The 24219-nt window shown below is 46.8% G+C and overlaps 1 protein-coding gene across 2 annotated transcripts in view; it reads left to right on the forward strand.

Annotated features, from left to right (window-relative positions):
* Positions 1-290: 290 nt before the first annotated feature.
* Positions 291-24219, forward strand: part of GRK3 (G protein-coupled receptor kinase 3) — a 69706-nt gene continuing 45777 nt past the window's right edge. For both annotated transcript variants that reach the window (XM_086474045.1, XM_086474044.1), the window contains exons 1-2: positions 291-403; positions 17900-17976. In XM_086474045.1, the coding sequence (XP_086330171.1) occupies positions 291-403; positions 17900-17976 (190 nt within the window). The remainder of the gene's footprint in view (positions 404-17899; positions 17977-24219) is intronic.

The raw sequence follows: 24219 nt of genomic DNA on the forward strand, positions 1-24219 counted from the left end.
GGGGGGGTTTCCCGCCCGCCCGCCGCGGCGGCCGCGGGCTGAGGGCGCGCAGGGCCGGCGGCGAGCCCCGGGCGCGGAGGGCGGGGAGGCGGCCGCTGCCCCCCCCCCCCCCCCGCCCCGCGTTCACACACGCAGACGCGCACCCGGGAGGCGCTCGGCGGCACCGGTGGAGGGGGAGCCGCCGCCGCCGCCCGCCTCGCCTGCCCGCCCGCCCGCCGCCAACCCCCCGCCTCGGGGGCGGCTGCCCCCGGCGGAGCCTCCATCTGCAGCCCGGCGGCGGGAGCGGGAACATGGCGGACCTGGAGGCGGTGCTGGCCGATGTCAGCTACCTGATGGCGATGGAGAAGAGCAAGAGCACCCCGGCGGCCAGGGCCAGCAAGAAGATCACCCTGCCCGAGCCCAGGTACCGCCCGCCCCGGCCAGGGAGACCCGGCCCCGGCCCCGGCCCGGCGGCCTCCCCCGCTCCCCCCCGCGCCGGCACCGCCGTGCGGAACATAACGGTCTGGCGGCGGCCGGCCCTCCCGCCGTGCCCGGGCACCCCGCGGCCTCCGGCGGGTGCGGGGGGTGGTGGTGGGGTCGGTGGCGCGGCGCCGGGGTTTGGCGGCCGGAGCGAGTAGTGGGGGTCGGGGTCGGATGCGTTTATTGGAAACAACTTGTGCGGCCGTTTCTGGGGTCTGAAGATGTGGAGAAGCCCCTTCTCCCGGGGGGGGGGGGGGGGGAAACCAACCCACCGCACGGCTCGGGTGTTTATTTGATCCTAAACTTGATGCTTCACCCGGTGGGTGAGAAATTCTGCTAAGCGGTGAGCTCAATAAAATGGTAAAACCGAACGGAATCGTTCTGTTTCATTCCGCAGAGCTGGGTTGGTTTTTTTGTTGTTTTGTTTTGTTGGGTTTGTTGTTTTTTTTTTTTTTTTTTTGTGGTGCTTCATGAGGTTTGACAACAGAGCAGGGAGATGCGGGGAAGGAGGACAGACTTGGGAGAGAGGTTTTCTCTTAGCAGGCGGCTCACGGAGCAGAGGTGGTGTGCGGCGATGAACTAGTGCGAGGTCTCGGTCTCATGGCCGGCTCCATCGCCGTGGGCTTCCACGGGTCTCTCCGGCTGAGCGGACGGGTGCCTTGGCATCGCTGAGGTCCTTTTCTTGGGGTTTGGTGGTAAAAGCAGCTTTTCATGGGAATGACAGTCTCTGGTTATGCATGCATTATAAAATCGCCTCAGCATCGTTTGCTTATTTATTCCTGAAATGAAAAGTAAGCTTTCCCTCTCTTTTGTGGCTCTGTGTATATATGTTTAAAATGAAGATTTAGCCAGCAAACAAGATATTGCAGCAGAAAAAGAACCTAAACCAAAATTTACTGCAAAATGTGTAGGCAGTCTGCAAGCCTACTGGTGGCCTAGCTTAGCTGTCTGCCGTGAACGGGAGATCGCTGAAGCCCTCTTCTCACTTGTTCGCTCGTTTTTCTGCCTTCGTGCTCGGTTTCTGGGTCGTGCAGGGAGGCTGCGGAGCAGGGGAAGGCGAGGGGCACGGGGGTGCGCAGCCCACGTTAATCCCCCTTGCAGAGGCAGTGAAACCTCAGGTAAAGAAGTTTGGCTCTTGCTTCTGAGGTCCAGCTTGCTGGACAGACCGAGGTGCCTGTTTTTCTCCTGGTGTGTGTAAATGCTTATAAAAACAGCGTCCATGAAATTCAGCCTACACTGCTAACCTGAGATACAGTGCGCTTTACTGGGAGTGCTGGTGGCTTTACATTTATCAGCGCCTTGGCTGTGTCTGTTGCTGTCCTTAGTGTCGGTGATGTGCGGTGGTGCGCTTGGTTTGCCAGAGAGCCGTGACCCCTCCGGGGAGGTGAAAGGTGGAGATGCGGAGGGTGTGCAGGGGAGGAGGCCTTCCAGCGCCGTGAGAAAGTAGAGCACTGTTGGCGCTTGTGGGGCGGCTCCAAAGCCGCCGCCTGGACCCACATCCCCTGGTGTGAAGCGCGGCGCAAGCACAGCACGAGGCCTGAAGAACCTGCGGTGCGCTGCTCTCCTCTGTGTCGGCCTTCGGTAGTTCTCCCTGGAGCTCGGAGAGGTGGTTCACCCGTGTCCGGCTCTGCAGGGTGGGAAGTGGCAGGCGGGTGCAAGAGGAAGTTTTGCAGCGTAGGAGGAAAGGTGAAGGGTTAGGTGGCTGAAATGCCTTGCCCCTAGGGCCGCGTGTGGAAGAACCTGTTTGCAGATTACAGGAAATATTAAAGGAAAAAAGATGGTTTGCCATTGTTTACCCCAGACTGTCGTGCTCTGGAGAAGGTGAGAAGCCTGAAGCGAGGGAGAGGTTTGCAGCTGTAAGCGGTGCCAAGGTGCCCTGGGACGGGGGACGTGTAAGACAGCCCAGCAGATGAATGAGAGGAAGCATGGACATAAATGAGAACAGAGACTTACCTAAGCCTGGGACCACAAACGGCTCTAGACTGCTTGAAATGACTGAACTTCTCAGCTTCTAACTGAAACCAGGGATTTCCTCATACAGTAGGAAATTGTGACCGTTATTCTGGTGTCAGATGTCTTCATGCTGGTTTCTGGTTGGGTTTTTTTGATCCCTCTCATTAAAACAGACTTAGTGTGCTGGGTATACTTAAATATTCTGTATCACTGGCACAGTGATTCATTTAAAATTATATAAATCGGCTGGTTAAATGCAGGTTGATATAGTAACAGTAAAAAAAAAAATGCAACACACAAAGTCCTCTCTTCCATGAGTTTGAAATCAAACAGTTTTTCCAAATAGTGGTTTGGGGTTTTTTTTATTTCTCTGTATGTGTGTGAGAGCAGCTCCTCGGAGGAGCGTGAGCACAGCTTTGTAACGCCGGGCTGCGAGCAGCCGTCGTCGCGTTTGGCTCCTGGCTGTCACCGGGACGGACAGCAGGAAGGTCACTGGAATACCACGTCCACGCTTGAAAATAAATGCCTCTGCCTTACCGCAGCGCTCTTCTCGCAGGAATGCGTTCGGTGTGGGTTTATCTCCGGCGGGCAACCGCTGCCCAGCCACGGCATCCTGTGCTGCTGACGTTATCTCCTCCAGAAATATTACAGAGGTTTCACCCCCGTTATTGCAGTTGGGCTCTTCGCTGGAGCCTGGTACACCTGTCGGCACCGTTTTATCTTTCCGAGATAAGACTGACACTGGATGCAGTAAATGAGGTTTCTGTAATGCGAATTGGAGGGGGCTTCCTGTTTACAAGGAAATAGCTGTAGTGCCGGCAGAATGAATTCCAAGGCTGCAGGCCAAGGCTTAGCAGCAAATAAACTCTGAGGGTGAAGAGTTTATTGGCCATGGGGCTGATTATTGCTGAGTTTACGTGAAGCATCCTCAGACTGTTCTTGTACCGAAATTGTTAAATGTCACAGTTTGGGAAGAAAGAGGACAGAAAACCTAATGAGGCAGGAGTGCCTAAGGAAGAGGCTCAGTGTGGTTTTGTGGTGGTTTGTTTTTTTTAAACACCAAAACAAAACAACCCTTTTTCCATCCTCTGTCATCTGCTTTTCCTTCCCTTCTGCATTTCCTCCTTTCGTTCCGAAGAGCCTTGCCAAGAACTGGGAAAACTGTGATATCTTTTAGTTTTGTGTTGTTTCTTAAAAGTCTGGTTTTGCGGGTAGATTTGCATGGGTGGACTGGAGGGCTGTCGAGGGCAGAATATCCTGCAGAAATAGGACCTAAAAGGGGAAAGAAGACGTACGTGTTGAAACATGAGCAAATATGAAACCTTAATCTTTTTCTGCAGAATTACTGTCAAATCGTTTAAGTTTGGAGGGAAAGGAGTAAATTAAATGCACTCTTAATTTTTTAGGCTATTCAACAGACTTCTGAAGTTTTTCACTTTTCCATCTAAATTTTAGATTTCCCTGATTTTGGTCAAAGGGAGTGGAAGAACACTATATAACAGCTCTTTTTATTTGCCAGCAGCGTCTTCTATTTTCAGTAAAGGATTTGCATAACGTGAAGTTGAGAAAAAAGGTCCAAGAAACCAGGTAACTGGAGTCAAAGAGGGTGCAGGGCTTGTGGAGGGCTTGCATACAGCCCTGCTGTCCTCGTGCTGGCTGCAGCCGTCCTCGCCAGGAAAGTTAACGTTAAAGCTTCCTTTCTGTAAACATCACGTAAGCTTAGAGAGCTTTTGGTGTACAAATACCAAGGGCATGGTAACAAAACATAGCATGCGTCTGCCCAGGCCTCTCTCCTGCGTCTCTTGCTGCAGTCGTAGATGTTTCCCATCTCACCTTTTCTAACCTGCGTAGTTCAGTAATCACCTCTCTTTCCAGTTGGTTCTTACTTTTTGTCCCCAACCTTTTTGTTTGGTCTCCTACCTTCCTCTGAGTCCTGCCTCTCTGGGTGGGGGGAAAAAAAGGCTTGTTTCAGTCACTCTTTTTCTTAAAAATCACATGTTTAGCGTGACATTCCTCAGTTATCATCCCATCTTCACTTTACCTCTAAAGGGGAAGACTAACACACTGGTATCCCAGCGGCTTCTCGCTGGGGCAGTTTAGTCTGTGATGTGCTGTTTGCTTGCTTATCTGGTATTCAGACTAACTTGTTTAAAACTCTAATTGAGGTTCCTTGAAGGCACAGGGGTTGCCTTTTCTCTTCCAGTTCTATCCTGAGCTATTTGTGATTTGCTTTCTTCCCGTTACAGTGCTGAATATTGGCGAAACCCAAGTGACATCTCCCACTAGGAGCTAAGCATTGTTACTCTGTCCTCTGTTGCTTCTACTTTTTCAGTCTTGTTCTCCTGGCATTACTATTTCTGTGAATTTCAGTTGTTTCTTTGTTGTGTCCTTCAGCGTGTTCTTGTACCTCTTGAAACTTCTGTGACATCTCTAAGTTACAGGCTAAAACTCCTCTGTCTCTCTGCTGTCAGTCTCAGTTACTTTGACGGTATTTTCTCTGGCTTTGTTTAATGCCTCCTTGTTGTGCTTATTCAGAGTGCTGTCTCTGAGAAAATTTTCCTGGCAATTGTGTAATTTTCATCATTGTTGCTATTACGCTCATGTCACCCCTTTGCATCTTTCCAGGTCCTTCTTTCTCTCTGTTTGCTTCAAGTATACTGCTCGGTTTTGGGCTTCTGAAGGTGGCTCTTCACTCACTGAATGTCTCTCGCTCAGTGTCACAGTATTGAAACCTCCAGCAGCTGGCTGGTGCTGCCAGCTTCCATCGTTCCCCGGTGTGAGTTGAGAGGCACGGCCTGCTTTGGTCCGTGCTGTTCGTTGCCATCAGGTCTACAAAACTCCTCCTCCAAATCCCTCATTAGAGCACTCTTTTGTTATGAAGCTGATGAAGTTTGACTGTGGTTAATCTGCCAGTGCTTGCTGTGTTCAGGCAGTGTTTGTCGTGTTTACTGGTGGTGTCTCCTGTCTGTCTCCCTCTGTCCGTTTGCATTCCCTTGTCTCCAATGGCGAGCGTGGGACCTGGAACGCCTTTTAGTGGTGCTGGTCTGCGGCACGGCAGGGTCTGACAGGGTCTCATCAGTGATGCTCATACCCAAGCCCCCGACAAGTACTGTATAGTGCTTGTACCATGTGCAGGTTGTTCAGGGGACGTGGTGGCTCCAGGAAGCCTTGGGCTACGTTACGCTTCTTCCTCACTGAATGCAAATGGTAGAAATCTTCAAGAGCGCCGTTTTCCTGTTTTCAGAAAAAAGTAGGCCCAGATTTTGCAGAGGCTCCTGCATTTACTGGGCTTTGCACAGGAATGGTGCCAGTGAACGCAACATTAAACAGGAGATGGTATGGAGAATTGAGGATCTGGTGGTTAATTCGGATGAGTTTGTGTCATGGTAACTTTAGCTCTGTAAGGTGGTTGTACTTTGATGAAGCTTGTTCCATCTGCTTGTAGCAATAACGACTGTAAATTATTTTAGTAGAACTTCTTAAGCTTGGCTGCCTAAAATTGCAAAACAGTTTAGGTTTTTGTTTGACATTTACAATTATTTTAGTGTCAAGCAGGATTATTTCTTGGCATTTTTATACCATTTCCAGGACTTAGCAAAAAATTGAAAAATGTGAAGTAAGAAATTAAAACCACCCTGCAGGACACTCGAACTGTTCAGAATGGTTTCATCGACATGTAATTTATGAAACTACAGAAGGAAAAAGGATTCTAAATGAAATGGTTTGTGCTGGTTTTGGCTAGGATGAAACCATGACGTAGTTTTATAAAGTAATTTATTATTTTGCACCTATACTATAGCTCCCTGTTTGAGTTGAACATTTAAGCAAAGAATAAAGGCGGTGAAGCTTGGCGGGAGCTAGAGGTGGCTGAACGTGCGCCATACGACAGCTGTTCTGAGGACCGGGGCGAGTGCTGTAGGTGAACCTGAGGTAGGTGTGAATTGGCGGCAAGCGGTGTGGGTTTGTGCTTTTCAAGGTCAGAGTGTCCTCGTTAAAGGGAGCATCTCGGGTCACTGGGCACTTTCCTGGAGCCGGCAGTGAACTGCTGTGCTTCCTCAAGCATTGCCCTCTGTAGGTGCAGCTGACAGTTCGGAGAGGGTGAATGTCGTCTTGTTTCAGTGACACAGCAGAGCACCGGCCCATTTTTCATGTGCCAATAATACCTGTGAGAGCGCTTTGGAGACACCCCAGCGTGCCCTTTGTCCTCCTGCCCCCAGGCGATGGTGCTGTTCAGCGGGTACCCGGAGAGCTGTGTGCGCAGCGCTTGCCCATCATGCTTGTCTCGTGCCCTAGACTGTCCTGCTACTTTTTGATTTCCTTCCTTAAGGTATGAAATTATTACTGGATTATGGTGAAGAAAGCTGTTGTTCATTTAATTTGGTGCAATTCATAGCGATGTGCATGTTTCGAATGTTAGTTTACATGTTTAGGAATGATGAAGTATGTAGATTGAAGCTAAGCTTATATTTTAGGTTGCTTGGGTGGAAAGGCAAGCTTGAATATTCATACAGTAACTGTTGGAGGAGGGGGAAAAAGCCTTGGGTTTTTGCTGAACTTGAATTATAAGAAAGACTGAACATTTGTGTGTTTATCGTGGAAGAGCTCAGTCCTGTACAGAGTGAGCGTAGATGACAGAGCAGTTAAAAACCCAGTTTTGTTTAGAAATTCATCCTCCTAACTTTGCTGTCAGCAGAAGTGTTGCTTGAGAAGGTAGTAAAAAGATGGCTTTCTCAAAATAGTTTAGTGTACATACGGAAAGCTAGGGCTGCTGACAAAATGTACTTGCTTTTTATCTCAAGTTAGCTTTGTACCACAGCACTTTCTTGGGGAAAAACTTTAGGGATGGAGATGGACTGTCAGTGTAGGAGCCTGCATAGGAGGCTGCAGATGCTGCTCTCTGCACCACTTGGGTGTTCTCTTCCTTGGGAATTCATGTTGTTATTCGCTGTAACTGCAGTGTCTGAGACCTTAATAAAAGACAGGCCTGTACAGAGGAGCATGGGGAGACAAAGGTCCTGATGCAAAGCTCTTGCAGCTTTAATAGACAAGAATTGAGAGCCTGGAGAAGGGCACTGTGGTGCCTATAGTGTACAGTTCAGAACCTGAGCCAATTAGGAAATAAATTATGTACGTTTGTTGGCACATAGGATGTTTGGCAGATGCGGGAGTTGAAGTGAGATTTCCTGGGCTTCAGTGGAGGCCCTGGGCTGCTGCAGCTCTGCGCACACAGAACTTGGAGCATCCCTGGGCACAGGAAAGAGGCATCTGGCCTTAAGGGAGATATTCCAATTCGTTCTCCTGTGGGGATGCTATAAGGCATAATATAGACCTTCCCTCGGGCGTCATTACCTTAATTAAGAAAAAAGGTAAATGAGGATGATCTGGGGAGAGATCAGTGTGCAGTCTTGTGGAACTGTGCTAAAAACAGAAGGATGTTTCTAGGGGTGTTTTGGAGGAAAGCTTCTGTAACGTGGTGTTGCGTTATAGGTGTAAGGCATCTGTGGGATGCTGTGGGGAGCTGGTGCCTGGTGCAGAGGGGCTGTGGGTGCTGCTGGGACCTGCCTGGAGCAGTGCCCAGGACTGGGTGCATCGGCTGGAGAGAGTCCAGCTGAGCTGCGGCACACGGAGCACGCTTGGTGTTTCTGGTGGGAAACTGGTCTTTTCAGTACAATGAATAAGTGTTCTAGCTGTTGCTCCTCTCATTGTATGACGGCTTTTCGGTGCCTGGACCTTCCCATGCACAACCTTTTCAGCAAGACGCTGGAATGATAGTGTCGGGAAATGAACGTATGCAGCGCTCAGTTTCTGTTCTGGTGAAATCATGTGGAATGGTCTGGTTTAATCTTCTTATCAATAATAGCATTTTTTGAGGGTAATTAATAAAATTAGAAAAAAGCCTATCAGGAGCCGTCAGGTCCAGGTGCGTAAACTGAATAACATAATTTAATTGAAGTAAATTGATGTAAAAGCAGCATTTCTAGCTTTAGAAAATACCGGTTTCCCCCATAAAGATCTTCACCCCATGCTTATGAGTTTCTCCAAGAAAATCATTCCAATACTGAATAAACACCTATATAAATATGCCTTGCGTAAATAAATCAAGAATTCTGAGAGTGTTAGGAGAAGCCCCTTCCACAGAGAAACCCCTCAGTCCCCTTCCAGTGTGCCAGGAATTTGTCCTGTCAGCATGTGTCACGTCCTATTGAGAAGGGAACTGAGGAGGGGGCAGATTTCTCAGGATCTGGTAGAGCCGTGCGAATCAACGCGGTCGTTCAGCTCCAACAGATGCTCAGCGCGGCCAACGCAGCGTGTGTGTGCGATGCGCCGCACCAGCCCAGCACCAGCGGCGCTCCCGCCTCCCCGCGCTTCGCTCCAGCCGTGGGGGATTCCGCGAGGATGCACGTTGCAGAAGCTGGGGACGGATGGGTGCTTGTCACCCACGAGGAGTTGCTACCTCTGCTTTAGGTGTGGGTGAGAAAAGAGCTCCCGGTAGTCTCCGCATCCTCCCAGAAAATTAAAAAGCACCGGGGAACCCAGTAAAATCCTGAATGCTTCAGACCTCAGAGGAAGACACCCCTCTCCCGAGGGGCTGAGCACGGGATGCAGCCTCCCCGTGACAGCGCTGTGGATGCTGTGTGGCTGTTACTCCATTTAGTACATTTCTGCCTCGATTTTGGAAGGGAAGGCAAGCTCTGTGAGATGCAAGTCTTGGTTAAACTGAACTTCACATGGAAAGAAGACAAATCGCGGGTGGGCGTTTTGCTCTCGAGGCCTTCAGTGCCTGGTGAACCAAGCCTGGCGGTGCCGTGAGCAGACCCGGTCAGGAGGGCGCTTGGTTCAGGCTTGCTGGTGAGACTTGGGCGTTTTGGCTTTCCTGGCTTTTGATTCCCAGCCCTCGGTGGGTCATAAGGGTAGCCGAGGCGGTGCCTCTCAGGTGGCTTTCCTTTCTGAGCCTTCCCACCGTTTGCTGGTTTTCTTCCGTCTCCAGCCCGGCTTCCCCGTGTCTTCCCCATCACGTTCTGTTCATTTCTGCATTTAAGTGACTCTGTGTCTCTGTGCATCAGTCCTCTGGTGATGTTTTTTAACTTTTTGTTTGTTTTTTTTTTACCCCAGACATTCCCAGTCTTCTTTCCAAGTTGTTCTAATTATTATGGTTACTTTGTTCACATCTCCCTTGCTTCTGGGACCTTAAAATAACTGCCAGGTTGAAATGCACAACAAGGAGCAAAAAATCAATAAAGGCAATTTTGTGCTTCTTTCATTGTTTTGCTTTAGCAGAATCTCTGCTGCGGTGTTGGGGATGCAAGGCTGCGGGAGGATGCTCGCCTCTTCAAAGGGGCCAGTTTCCTCGGCGGGAGGAAAAAAAAAATACAGGAAGATTTCTGTAGTTTTTAACTTGTTTAAAAAAGTTCTGAGAGGATCTGATTCTTAGGCCAAGTATTTCATAACAGTTTTCACTATTGATCAGTCTTGCATCGCTAAACCTTTTAAATGCGTGTTTATAAAGAAAAAGGAAAGCTGTGGCTGTAATGGCGGTGTGCCATTCTGCCATGGCTTTGAAGTGTGCTTGTTGACCCTGTCGTGCCTTCGGTTCAAAGGCCTTTGGGGCAGGATCTTTGGTCCAATTTTAGCAAATTTATGATGGATTTGGGTAGTGCAAATAAACACTCAAGGCCCTGTAAAGTTGCGTCCTGAGACTATAAATGAATAAATAAATCAAAGACGGATGTAGTGTGTTTCGGTCGACGTTGGCCATGGTTCTTGGTAGCTCCGTTAGTGTTTATACTTGCATGCTACTTTAAAAGAAAGTTCTCAACATTTTGTAGATATGGAAAGATTAAAACAAATTGGCATGCCTTCAGTAATTCTGTATTTGTTTAAAAAAAAATTATGATTGACAAATTACTTAATTGCGGTAGGAGTGAGGAGATGTGATTTTTCTCCAGTTTCCCTTTCTTGTAATTTCTCAGTAGCAGCATTCTGGTAGAAGGGCAAGTCCTTGACATTACAATTCAGTGTAATTATTCCTGAAAAATTCATGTACTTAGAAGCTTTTATATTCATTTCAGATTTCAGCAATGATAATGCACATGATCCTCAAGGAACATGAGGGTAGTGTGTATTTTGAAACCGTAGCTACAGAGCTTTTGCTTTTGGCTCCCTTGTTGTAAACTTTCTCCACTAATATAATTTGCAAAAGTGAAGCTGCTTCATCTCCTGGATGAGATGCACGCACCAGAGGGGGTTGTGGGAAAGTGTTGCTGAGCTTTAATCCCTTCCATCGCAAACAGGGTTCTTGGGTGGAATATGCTATTATTAATCATCCTTGACAATTACAAGAGCGTTAGTTCACTGCAGTGAAATTACTTGGCAGTGGGCTCAGCGTGAACTTTAGAGAGTGTGCAAAGGCAGAAAATGGGTGAACTTGGGATAGAAAATGTCAGAGTCCTGTTCTTGGCCTGCGTGTCATCAGTGCAAGGATAACGGGATCCGTTCGGCGGCGCCGCGGGTGTGCGTGTGGGTGTGCACGGGGATGTGCTGGGGAGAAACCAAAGTTTGGTTTCGCTCATTGCTACTTCATTTGTCAGCTGATGAGGCTAAGACTAGAACGAACACGTGCACTAATTAATGTAGCACCAGTGATCACTTTTATTAAATAATGAAGTCAGTCGGATATTGCGTGGCTGTTGGGGTGTTCTAGTAATACTGCAGGATGCTCAAAAGTAACAGAATAAAAGGAACGTGTTTTTTCCATGTTATTTCATTGTTGGCCAAAAATGTTTTTTCACAGTCGTTAATTGCTCAAACAAAAGTTGCAACGTGTGAAACAAATCTGAGAACAAGACCATTTGGAGAAGTATTAACTTCTGCTGAACTTTGAACGGGGTACAAGTCTGAGAGGAAGCAAAGTGAAATGGATTCAGTGGTTTGTGAGATGGTAGCTGGTTTTTACCCCTCCTGTAGGAGAGAAGCTAATTCTTTTTTTATTGGTTGCATCAGGTGTCTGCCCTTTGCTTTCACCCCCAAAGTGGAGCATTAAGCTGACCTGGGGGCTGTGATCCGGTGACTCGTGGTCGTTTACAGTCTCGTTCAAGGGGAGTTTTCCGTTCAGTCAGAGAGGAGCTTCATGCCAGCGACGAACGTACTGGGTTGGATGGGGCTTTGGGCAACCTGCGCTAGTGAGAGGTGTCCCTGCCCATGGCAGGGGCTTGGAAGTAGAGGATCTTTAAGGTCCCTTCCAAGCCAAACCATTCTGTCGTTCTGTGATATTACAAGAAAATAATGGCATCATTAGTAATCAGTCACACAGATTTAGTCTTGATGTTGAGCGGTTTCTTTCCTTCTCCCTGTTGTCTTCTGTTATGTGACTTCCTTTCCTTTCCTACTCTGCAAAACCTCAGTAAAAATACTTCTGAGGAGAAACTGTATTACTAACAATGGTAGCGTTACACTTCAGACTTTAAGATTTTCTTCTCACTTGAAATTGGGTCTGAGCGGGCTTCGTTATTTTCTGAGTGCGACAAGCTCAGGTCTTTGTTGGCTTTGTGAGACTTCCCTGGGTGTGCGGGCTGGTGTGTTTGTGCAGAATGAGAAAACAAAGAAGAAAGTAGAGATGAAAGCTGGATGGGCTGAGGGGATGTGATAAGTGTGGTGTGGAAAGCAAGGTGAGAACAGGATGAGAGCTGGAAAAGGGAAATGGGGGGTGATAACAAGAAGAAAGAGGAGAAAGCAGATGAGAATAAATGGAAGGTGACTGTCCAGTGTGGAAACGGGATGCTCGGAGTGCAGAGAGTGGGAAGGCAGTGAGGGGCAGTGCAGAAGGTTGGCAGTCAAAAGCAGGGGTAATTTAGTTGCTGAATATCTAGAATTTTCTTGAAATAATTATTAGTGTTTGAATAGTTTTCGGACGTGCCAGGAGCAAACAGGATCTCAGCGTGCTAGGTACGGGGTACGCACATGGCAGAAGGATGATACCTGCCCTGGTGACAAAGAGGAGGAAAAAAAGAAAACCAGCTTAGTTTTACAGACTGGGGATCTGAGGCAGATGATGTTTATGACTTGCCCAAGATGATACAGGAGATGTTGGTAGAGTTAAATCCTGAACACTGCTGTCCTCAGGCCAGCCTCTGTAAAGCTGCCATTTCATTCTTGGTTTGTTTTTCTGTTCTCCTTTTTCTGTTTCAACTTATAGGGCAATATATTAGTGACTGTAACTGCGCATTCTTAATGTAGGTATGATTCTTTAATGCTTGCAGTAAGGCCAAATCCTTTTTTTTCAAGCTGTGCTGTGCATATGTGCATCTGTATAACAGATAATATCCCGCAAATGTGAACTCTTATTGATTTACAAGAAAAAACAATGTGCTTTTATGATAAATAATTAACAGATCCTTTAAGATACTGTAGTAAGAAGTCCAGTAGTAAGTAGCTTCGTGATCTAGTTCTAGTAGTACATGTACGTGTACATCCCATCACATCGGCCTTTACCCTTTCCATTTCCTGGGCGCAAGCTGCTTTCAGAAGAACTCCTGCATAATTCAGCGTAACCAGTCTGCAGGGACAAAATCCATGCATCTTTGAAATTAACAACAGAGCTTTTAGAAGATGTGAAGATGAATGCTCTTTATTGTACCCTCCTCCGTAACTCGTCGTTTCTGCATTCGCCCGCATCCGTTGCGGTCGTGCTCTCAGCTGCCCGTTCTGACCAGGGCTGCCCGATGGACTGGCTGCTCCTGGGGCTCTGGTGGCCGTCCTGTGGGCTGCGCGGCTGCAGATGCAGACACCCAGCAGAAGTTTAATTTCTGCCGATAGGCGTGCTTTTCCCTGGGGCCACAGAATATTACCGATCTGTTACGGAAGGGAAGCGTCAGGAGTAACTATTGCTGTCGGCACTGGCATGTGGTTCTGGCTGCAGCCGAGGACAGATCCTGGCTTTGGGGTCAGCTCCCTCCCTAAGGGACCTCCTGGTTTGGTGCTTCTGGTGTAGCTTGGCCGAGAGGGAGGATTGCGGACGAGCAGTGCTCTTGCTGTGCACATGTCCTTTTCTGTGTTAAATAGAACTTAATGTGTTTTCTTCTTAGTTTTTCAGAAGATGTGTTTTCAAGCAGATGTCTTCCGCCTGTACCGACCTTGGCACTGCGACTGTCGGACTGCGTGCCACCATGCGTGCTTGTAGACAGTGAGAGCTTTTTCATTACAGAATGCATTTTAACCTTGAAGGTTGCTTTTCAGTGGATTTCTTTGATCAAGTCTGAAAGACCGGGATGCGGGCTATAGTAACTTGAGCTCCAGATGCCACTTAAAGCTCCTTCTGAGAGGGGAGAGGGGTTAATAGAGAGCATCTGTCATTTGTTAGTGGCTGGCCCAGCCTCAACCCATGACACGGATTCTTCAGCTCATGCTTCTGATAAGCCCCTTTTCTGGGGAGGTGGAAGAGCTGACCAGGTTAGAGCGACCTTCGCAGAGTTCATCGCTCAATGGCGATGCAGATGGTCTGTCTTTCCGCCCGCTTCTGGGCAGGCAGCGCGCTCTGAGCTGCTCCACGAGCCTTGTTCAGCCCTTTCTCGAAGGGCAGCTTCTCCCGTGGGCTGCAGGAGATGAACTTGCTCAGCACCCACGGCCGTGCTCAGCACCCTGCTGCCCACACCCCTCCACATCAACACAGGGTGGTACAGTTTGCATTGCCGGGGATCCAGACGCTCATTTTATTTGCAATAAAAAACTCTCCCAAAATTTCTTTATTGTGTCACTGCTACGTTCCTTCTCTGGCTGACCTTGGCAGGGGTGCTGCTGTGCCCCTGCTCACGGGGCAGAGGGCTGCACCGTGCTTCCAGGTACCTGCTTAAATTTGGTCCCAGTTAAACCAGTGAAGAGGTATCCCAAGTCCAAGTTGATTTCTCACTAAATTTTAAGCCTGACTTTCCATTTCCCCTAGGTATACTTGTCCTGTTACTTCAGTTGACTGGTGGTATGTGGACAGCAAACTGAGCGTTGCTGAATTTTTTGTTGTTTGCTATTTTCTTCCTCTCTGAAATAAAAAGTATATGGACAAAAGGCTTTGCTACAGTACGGTCGGATATGCTTTTGTTTCTGAAGTCTCCCTGGATTTCATTTTTAGCCAGCTTTTGTTTCTGTGTATTTTGAGTGTTGCTATTAAGGTAGATCATGCTGTGAACTGAGATGAACTTATCCAAAAAGTCCACTTCTTGCATTAGCGCATTGTTTGCCCTGAAAGCACTTTTGGATAGGGAAGGCTTTTTAGAAATGGCTACCTTTTTTGTGAAATGCAGCTTTTAATCCCAGATTGTTTATGCGTAGGGCAACTGATGATTCAATACACAAAAGCAGAGAGGGACCCTTCCTTCCTGTTTGTGGAATGTGCTAGCTACATTTTAAAATTTTCCATCCTTCTGAAAGATACACAGACTCTGCGTCGTTTCTTTTGAACTTGGTGGGATTTTTTTACCTTTAACTTCTGTGTGACGATTAGAAGTTGATTGTTCTGGGTGGTCATAATCCACTGCATGTAATTTACTCCTCTTTATTCATACGGATAAGGAGAAATTATTTTGAAGGGGTGAAAGTCTGCTGTTCAGAAGCTGGAATGTGACGTGGACTCCCATAGCCTGTGATCATTCTACAGATTTGTTCAGATTCTGCAGCTGCAAAAATGTTTTGTTCCTTTGACATGTTATCCATCAGACCAGAAGTACTAGATGTCAGGGGAGAGGAGGAGAAGCTCTGGAGAGATTTGTTCGTTACACAATCGGAGTGTTTTCCTGGACACTTCAGTCATACGTTAAATTTTTCATTATCTTCTCCCATTGTCTAGACTAAGATATGTTTACGTAATTTCTTGCAGTGCACTTGTTAGAGCAGAGGAAAGCTTTCTTGATGTCATTATTGTTAAAAAGGCTTATTATGTTACTAATGGTCTAGCGGTCAGTGGGAACGGGACGTTGCCGCTGAGTGCTCCGAGTGCAGGCGCTGCGATGGGCTCGGGTCAGCCAGGAGGCCGAGGAGAGGGACGTCCGTGGTCTCTGGTGGTGCACACCGTGCTCGACTGTACATGGGTCCTCCTGCACGCGTGAGGAGACAAGGGGAAGGTCTGCGGGGGAGAAGGAGCCCCCAGGCAGACAGAGCTGGAGGGCTCTCCTAAACCGTCCTGGGCTGGAGGTGGCCATGTGCTCTGGCTGTCCCCTGGTCCGGCCGGCCCGGCCGCTCTGCTCCGCTCTGCCGGGGAAGCCGTGCAGCTTCTGCTGCCCGTGCTCACCTGTACGTGACGGTGTCAGTGCAGCTAGAGGTATTTTGCCATCTGTGTGCTAACATTTCACGGATTTAAGAGAAGAATTAAGTTTCACGCTCACCATGTTAAACGTGTTGAGCTAGGATGTGTGTTTTTAAAAATCTACCTGTGGAACCGGCAGTCAAACCTGGCAATTCTATCAATTACGTGATAAATTTTATTTTACTACCTTGCTTTTGCAGAGTAAGGAACATGATCTCTGTTTACCGCTTCCTCTTGGTTTGAAATCAGTATTTTGTTTAGATTGTTAAAATACACGGGGAGTAGACTTGGTTTTTAATGAGCACAAAAAAAAGACTAGCAAGTTCATTAGTGAATAACTTACAATCTCAAACCTGATTAACAACGTGTAGCCCTCCCAGTTCTTGTTTAACTTGCTGTGGTGGTTAGCCTCCAGAGTTCTTGCTTGGATCACAGCGTTCACAGATCCGTGTTCCATGTGGGGCTTCGAGAGATGCATAAAAACTAATAATAGAATAATTTCCTATTTTGGGGGTTAGGGCCCTCGAGCTAATTTCTTGGCTTTTATTATAGACTTCTTTCTGGTCAGGTCGTTCAGACTTTATGCCTCAGGTCCTCATCTGAGGAGGAGCTCTAATACTTTCCTGCCTAAAAGACGATGGACTGAACAGGTCGTTTTTTTCCTGATGTGAAGTATTTCAGAGTCCACATTTTACAAGGGTAGGGTGCTCAGTCTTACTTCTGCAGAAATGTGGGTGATAATTTAACAATCTTTTTTAGGGCATCAGCACTTTGTACAGGGTATATGTGGTTATTTTTATAAAAACAAATTATACTTATGGAAACGTCCGTTTTAAAATTGGAAAAAGTCTAGTGGAATTTTGACTTAATACTAGGGCAATATAGTTGTTTTACCAGGACACAGTACTGCTGGGCTACACTGAATTTAAAATTTATGTACTTGTATTGTTGCCCGTATGAAATTTTTATAGGCATTATATTAAAATGAATGTTGAGGTTACTTGACAAATAAAGGAAATCTTTGTTAATGTGGTTTAAATGAGTGATTGTGACATTATAAATCAGGCAAAGTAGATGTGAAGTGCAGTGCAGCCAAGCTAGGGGCCTAATGGAGCTTCTGTTGGCTCGTTTTCTCAATGCTGTATGGCAATTGCAGCGTTAACAGCCTGGTGGAGCTTTGATTGACTTGGACGTTTATTTTATATGGTGCAAACTAAAACCGATGCAAGAACAAAGGAGCGAAGCGATGACCAGGACGCCCCCTGGGAAGCGCAGTGACCCCAGGGCTCAGCTCGCCCAAGGCAAGGCCAGTCCAGGGCTGCACCTGATCCTGCCCCTGTGCTTCGGCGTGCAGTCTCTGGTTTTGAGGAGAAACACCCAGCGTTTGGTGCTCCAGCTCCTGGTGGCAGCCCTGTCCCCTTCTATTCAACCTGAAAATATCTGACTGGGTTAAAAACCCCTCTGGGCAAGCCTGGGGACAGCCTGGGAGCTCTCCTTTGAGCTGTTGTGCTCTTGCTTCTGCAGTGGCATAAAGTGAAGGGAACTATGTGCAGTCACTGATGGCTTTTTTTTTTTTTCCAATTTATGCTCAGTTTTTTCAAACCTTATTGGATAAGTGTAGATTCTTGAAGGAGGATTCTAGCAATATCACACTGCGTGGTGTAGGCTGTTGGTACATTAAGTTTGAAATGGAAAAGCTGTGTGTCTTCTACTAATACTACTAATACTCTACACTGGATAGTATTAATATTTACAGTGGGGAAAAGTGATTTTTCTTGTGTACCCCAAACTCCAAGAACCTTTTAAAGAAAACCCTTAAAAATCATGGTATTGAGGCGGCGAGGCTAATTTCAGGCTAATAAGGTGGTGTCTGGAAAGGTATTCGTAGGTGAAGATTGAATTTTCATAAAATAGTTTGCAGTGTTGAATTCTGTGAAGGCAACAATCTCTCTGTGTCTGTGACTTGACTGTGGGCCAGCTCACATTGATGGCTGTGGTCCAGTGAACTCTCATGGTCTTCAGATAGGCCGCCTCTTGTGCAGTGAGTTGATGCAGTAGATGGGCTGTGGTATCTCATTTTGCATGAGCCTTTTACGTTGATGTTTCATTTTAGTGGCCCTTTTCTCCAAAATAGGTTAAAGGTCTGGTTTAAAACAAGCAGTTTCAAGTAACTCTTCTTTTTTTCTTTTTTTCTTTCAGTATCCGCAGTGTTATGCAGAAATACCTTGAGGAAAGGGGTGAATTAACCTTCGACAAGATCTTTCATCAGAAAATTGGTAAGTCATATTTCAATAAAATGCTCCTCATGTAAATATTTTTAAGATTGGCTCGCCTGCCCCTTCTTTGTAATACTGCTGAAAAATCAGTGTTGTAGATGGTCTGAAGAACACTGGAATATGGACAGGACTTAGTAAAACAAAGGTCTTCAATAAAATGAAATGTTATGAAAGGGAAGAAGATGAAGCAAGGCAATCTGTCAACTTAACTTCATGTTCTGGAAAACTACTGGAAAAATAATTAAATTATTTGGAAACATTGAGGAGAAAATTATATTACTTGGTATGGGCTTGTCAGCAATATAATGTGTCACATCAGTTAAACTTTTTTTTTTTTCCTCTGCAGGGTAATAAGCCTTGTTGATAAGGGAGCAGTAGTAGAAAAGATACCATACGTATTGTCTTGGCTGTCTGACATCATGTTCTTGCTAGAAACACGGGGAAACGTGGCCTGGGTGAAACTGCGGTGTGCAGGGGGCGAAACCATTGGGAAAATTGACTTGAGGAACAGTTAGGAGTGCTTCTGTGTGAGCATGGAAGGGTGTATCCAGGGAGTTTGAACAAGAGCCTCAGAGATCAGTTACTATGCAGCATTTTAGTCAACAGTGTGAATGCTGGGATGAAGAACTGCATTCTGCTTGCCTGCTGAGAAAGACTGTAACCACACTGAGGACAAGGACAGAATTACAAAGGATCTTCATAAACTAGAGGAGGGGAAAAAATGCAGTGCTTCTCAGTCAAAACACGCAGTGTCCTCTACACCTGTGCTGGAGTAATTACACAAACGCAGGGTGGAGAATCTCTGGTCAGGTAGATGTTTTTAATGGACGTGGCTGTTCTAGTGAGCCATAGGTTGTGTTGTCTGAGCCAGACCACACGGCTAAATATAAACCCAGGACTGTAGCCAGGCATGTGAAGGCATGTGAAGTAATCCTCTTTTGGCAGAGTATTGTGTCCATCCTGGCGCTGGACTACAAAATATACATGGACCTTCTGGAAAGAGTCCAGGAAAGAGCAGTGGGAATGAGCAGACCTTACTTAGCAGTCTGCTTAATATGACCTACAGGGAAGTATCGAAATAGGGTGTTATGTAGGCTCTGAAAGAGAGAAGTGAGGTTGGACAGTCTTCAGAAACAGAAAAACTGGTGCAGAAATGATGAGGTTAGTCAATTTTCCAGAGGCTTAACATGTGAATTGAAAAAAGTCTGGATAGAAACAAAACCATTTGAGTAATAGGATGGGTAGTAAAGCAGGGGGATGGATTTCAGGAGAGGCTTGTGAAATCCTTGTCTGGTAGGTTTGAGGAGCGGGTCAGCATATGTCTGCCAGGATAGTGCAGCTGCTCGTCTTCCAGAATGGGGCCAAAACTGTAGAGTGGGCTGGGAAGACTTGAGGAGATCAGCGGATCTGTTCCTGTCTGAACTACACCGGGACTGTAACGAACAGTGGGAGCAAACACCCAAGAACAAAGCGCCGCTGCGCCTCGTCTCCCAGGGGAGGTGGTGCGACGGGGGCGTCTTCGGGCTGGTTGAGCTATAGCTGCTCTCCCTTCCTGGCTGGAGCAGAAGTGTCCAGCCTTTCTGGTGCCTGGAAATGTGCGGCTTAGTCGGTATGAGAATATTCTGGAGTGGGAGTTTTAAGTATTGCCAGATTAAAATAAATAACAATCTTGATTGGTGTCACAGAGTGTCGCTAATGGATTTCATGGCTTTGTACAGAGAGGGTTGTGGAAGCACCAGTCTGAAGTGTGTGTTTGTAAAAGTCTCATGGATCTTTCCATTGTATTCCAGTAGTTGAAGTGTGGTCTGTATCCTTGTGCGTAGAAACTCAGACTTTTTATTCTGGCCAAAAATTTTATGCTGCAAATGCGTAGATACCTCGTTTGCTTGTGCTGACATCCTTCAGTGTGTGCTTCAGTTTGGAGGTCTGTGCTGAATCATTAGTATTTTGCTATAGCATGGCAGTTGCAAAATAAGCGGTATTTTAAGCAGCCAAACACAGGCTAACTTTAACTGTTTCGTTCTGTTTGGTGGCAATGAAATGAAGAAGTCCATTTTTTTTTTTTTTCCTTCAAAAAATAAGAATCATCAAACAACAGCTTATATGTAATGGATATTTCTATTTATGCAATTGGATACTTTTCATTAATAGCTGATTCCAAAGAACAGTGAAGAATGCTGCAGTTATTTTGATAAGTTATAGCAATTATAGTTAGGTAACCGTAACTTTGGAAGGATTGTATCTTTCTTTTTTCCCCCCACGTTGGTAGCCATCAAACCTGGAATTTTAGAGCCCAGGGTTTCATTAAAGTATTAGTTTTTTTCCCCCTCATCTTGAGATGCATAGTTCACAGACATGCCGAGGGGTTTTCTCCTGCTCTCTGCTTGGTACAGTCATAGCAGTACCTGCCCTCTGTTACCTGGAAATGAGGAGGTCGTTGGTGACCACTTTGCTGGAGTTTCGGTTACTCTGAAGCTGCTTTCTTCTGAAGAAGGGTTTAGAAAGGAAGAAAAAAAAGATTAAAGATAAACATGGCTGTTTTTAACAGAGGACTTTGTGTTGCACTGGAAAATATTGTGTTTCCTTACTGCGGTTGTTCATTTAAATTTTATTGCGTTTTCTAGTTTGTTCTTTGCCATTAAATTAGTTCTGTTTCCAGACATAATTGCTTGTGGTAAAGTACCTTCAATTTAGGCAAGCATTATGCAAAAGGCTGTGAAAATAAATATGGTGAGGTAATTAAAAGTCTAATCAGCTTTTGACTCTTGCTGTTATCTTTTTGTATGGCGGGGATGTGGAGAGACCGCAGCTGAGGCTGGACCTGTGTGTGCAGGTCCGGGGCAGACGCCCCACGGGAGGCAGCTGCTGCTCAGAGGAGTTTAAATCAACCCGAGTCAAACGAGTCTCTGGTGAGGAGCTGTAATTCTGCCAGTTCATCCCCTTGCTGCTGGCTCTTTCTATGCCTTTATTTTCTCACTTAAACAGCCACCTAGTACACAGTGCTTTGTCCCTATATACTAATTATAAAGCTTCATCAAGCTACCTATTTTTTCATTTGGCGAATGCTGCAGACGAGGACTGTTAAGGTTTCTTTTTCCAGACTACAGTTCTTTCTTACAGCTCCAGGTCATTGTTTTTTTCTGTTTTTCAGCATGCTGCTTTCAAATGTAAAAACCAGGGCTTTGATCAGTTGTCTGATACAAGTCTTTCTGATGTCGTGTATGGAGTTGTTCCTCTTGGATGTTTTCCAATGAATATGTCTAACTATGGTGCTGGTCTTACCAGCTGCAAGTGTTTATCCTTAAAGAGCCCTTAAACCCTTTTAGGACCAGGGCCTTCCAGGTCCCACTGTAAAGACTGGCCTGAATTCCCACCCTGCCACCCCCCAGGTGTGGGGCTGCAGGGGGTCCCAGCTGCAGCTTGGGCTTGGAATCCAAAACCTTTGCTCTGCCCTTTAGGATCAGAACAAGAGCAGGAAACTCCATCAGCGAGCAGCAACGTGGCAGCAGCCCTTCTGGGGATGAAAATGGCCTGGAGGCTTCATAAGATTTGCATAAACAAGAGTCTGCCCTCTATTTACGCGATTTCCTTCATGAAGGCAAATAGGTTGCTCTCTTCTCTTGAAGATGGCATGGCTGTTTGCAGGAGTGATGCTCCAGAATGATCTTGAACTCTCTAAGAATCGCCTAATGAGTCAGAGGACGTGAAGATAATAGAGCCACCCAGAAAAATGCTCTGGCGGCGCTTAATAGCCCAGCAGCCGGCTGTTCCCGCAGAAGCTGCTTCCTCCACAGCAGAAGCTTCATGGGGAAGTACAGCATGTCTCGAAGCGGAGTGCGTAACCACCTTTAGCTGCTTTTCTGCTTACCACATCCTGTTTGCTACAGCACCAGATTATGTGTTTGCATTAGAAAAAAAAAAAAAAGAGACGTTTTCTGGTATCCCACTATCTAATTGACGTGTGGAATCCACTGTGCTTCGCAGCTGCGCTGACACGGCACGTGGGGTTCTTCTTGTGCTGCCTTGCGCGCCGCAGGCTGGGCACGCGTGTGGGAACGCGGCTCTCGGAGGGCAGCTTCGAAATGAGCTGTAATGTGCGTAGCTGCTGGGCAGATGGGGTCTGCTGCAGCGGGCGTAACTGCCAAGTGTTCGAGGGAGTGAGTTAGGTCATAATATTACTTTAGAACAGGATTATCTGGTTATTAAATGCTTTGGAGAAAACCTGTTGCCAGTTATAGTTCAGTGCCTCTTACGTCTGACTCTGGACTTTCTGGCAAATTGCATCTACTCGTAGGCAGTGAGTAACGATGGCTTAGAAATTCTGGGATGTGATGGCAAAGCATCCTACAGCTTCAGGGCCTGGCTTAGGTTTGGCCTGGGGTTCTCTGGTGACTGCTTGGAAGTTGGTGGGCCGTGGCAGTTTGCCTACACCCTTCTCAGTTTCTCATCTGTTACACAGAGCTGTTGGGTTTGGGTCTCGGGGAAAGATGAGAACAGAACATATTTTAGCTGTTTCAGCAGCTGGTCATACTGCAATATAAGCTTTTCACCTTGCCTAGTAAGTAACTTTCGTTATTTTTTCCCCCTGAAACTGATCTAACTTCTGTTTTATTTTCTTGAAATATAACACTTGTAAAAAGAACCAATTAAAAGAACTTGTAGTTGACGTAACAAGTTACAAAAGTGGTTTTTTTTTTCCTATTTACCATCCAGCCCTGTATAGTGAGGAATGATCTTTCTGGGGTGATTCATTTAACTGTCTTTTCTATCCTCTTAAATCAGCAGGCTCCAAGTTGGAGGTCTGCCCAGCCAGGGTGAGCATTTTGCCATCTGTATCAGTGCTTCTTCCTACACGCACATGTCTTGTGAGGGGCTCTCTCGCTTCTTATCTGCTCCCTTTATGCTGCTGCGGCTAAGTATAGCTGCTGTATATTCTGGTGGCTTCTTAGCTGAGTTTCCAGAGCAGATGAGGGTTTGGTCTGTTTTGTAGTTCCTTCTGCACAGACAGCTTAGAACTCTAGGGAGGGACTTTTCTGCCTGCCCTCTGCAGTTAGAGGGAAACGTGCTGCTGACCGTTCTGGCTGCTGTTTCCTCCGGCTTTGTCAGTAACAACTTACTGTTGGAAAAAACCAAACCGCCACAAACCCAACAAACTAGGGTGAGAACAGCTAAAGAGGTTTGGTGGTTTTTTTAGGGCAATGAATCATGCTTTCTGTTGCTTGTTTCTCTAGTTATGGCCCCAGCCTATTTCGTTATTTCAGAATTTTGGTGCTAATCGTTCGATGGATCTTGAGTTGAAATCTGTTGAGAATAACACTCTTGCTCTTCCTCTTTCCGTTGCCAGTGTGGTAGCACAGCGCACTGCGCTCCCCGAGATACCTAAAAATAACAGGCTGGGAAAAGTACCTCCCTAGAGCATTATTTAAGCTATTGTTTAATTTAAGCATAAGATCTATGTGCTGTTGGCATTCTGAACTAATTAAATAGTCCTCCGAGGAAATAACAATGAAAGCAATAAAACTTGGTTGGGAGTAAAGAGAAACACCTGGGGTTTTGGCTATTGCATGAGCAGGGGATGACAAAATGGGTCGATCTTCCTTCTAGTCCTTTCTGGCCGCTCGCGATGACTCCGGAGCTGCCGGCTCGCCTGCGCCGCCGGGAGGGACGTGGGAGCAGAGGGGGTTCGTGTGAGCGGTGTTCCTGCCGACCCATCGGGGGCACCGGGGCTGGCCCGGGTGTGCGGGGTGCCGATGGGCACGAGTGCCCCCTGGGACGGATCAGGCCTTCCGCCCTTCCGCGGGGAGGACGGCAGCGAGGAGGAGGGGCTGCCAAAACCTGCGCCAAGTGTCTTTAGAAACAGAGAGTATTTTTAGAGGCAAAGTCACGTAGGGGCGTGCGTTAGCTGCTGATCTGCGACTGGAATGACTGAAAGTGTCGCGGCCTTGGACTTCTTACGGTGCTCATGAGACTTGTGTCACTGCGGTGATTTCCCTCCATTCTGGTATACTGGTGTTAACGAAGTGCAGCCATGTGATAGTGAAAAGAGTTACTTGCTTGGCTGGTTTGCTGTAAGAGCAAGCAGCAGGTTGTTCGGGTGGTTTTGTTCTGGGGTTCCTTTTCTGACCTGGGGAAGGCAGCAGCCATACAGAAGTGGACACCATCAAAATTAGGAAGTAACCACATGAACAAAATTATATTTAAAATACTGCTTGAAGGCTGATCTTCTTCTTTCTCGTGTTACTT

Source organism: Leptosomus discolor, chromosome 16 (genome assembly GCF_034619465.1).
Source record: "Leptosomus discolor isolate bLepDis1 chromosome 16, bLepDis1.hap2, whole genome shotgun sequence".
Lineage (NCBI taxonomy): Eukaryota > Metazoa > Chordata > Aves > Leptosomiformes > Leptosomidae > Leptosomus > Leptosomus discolor.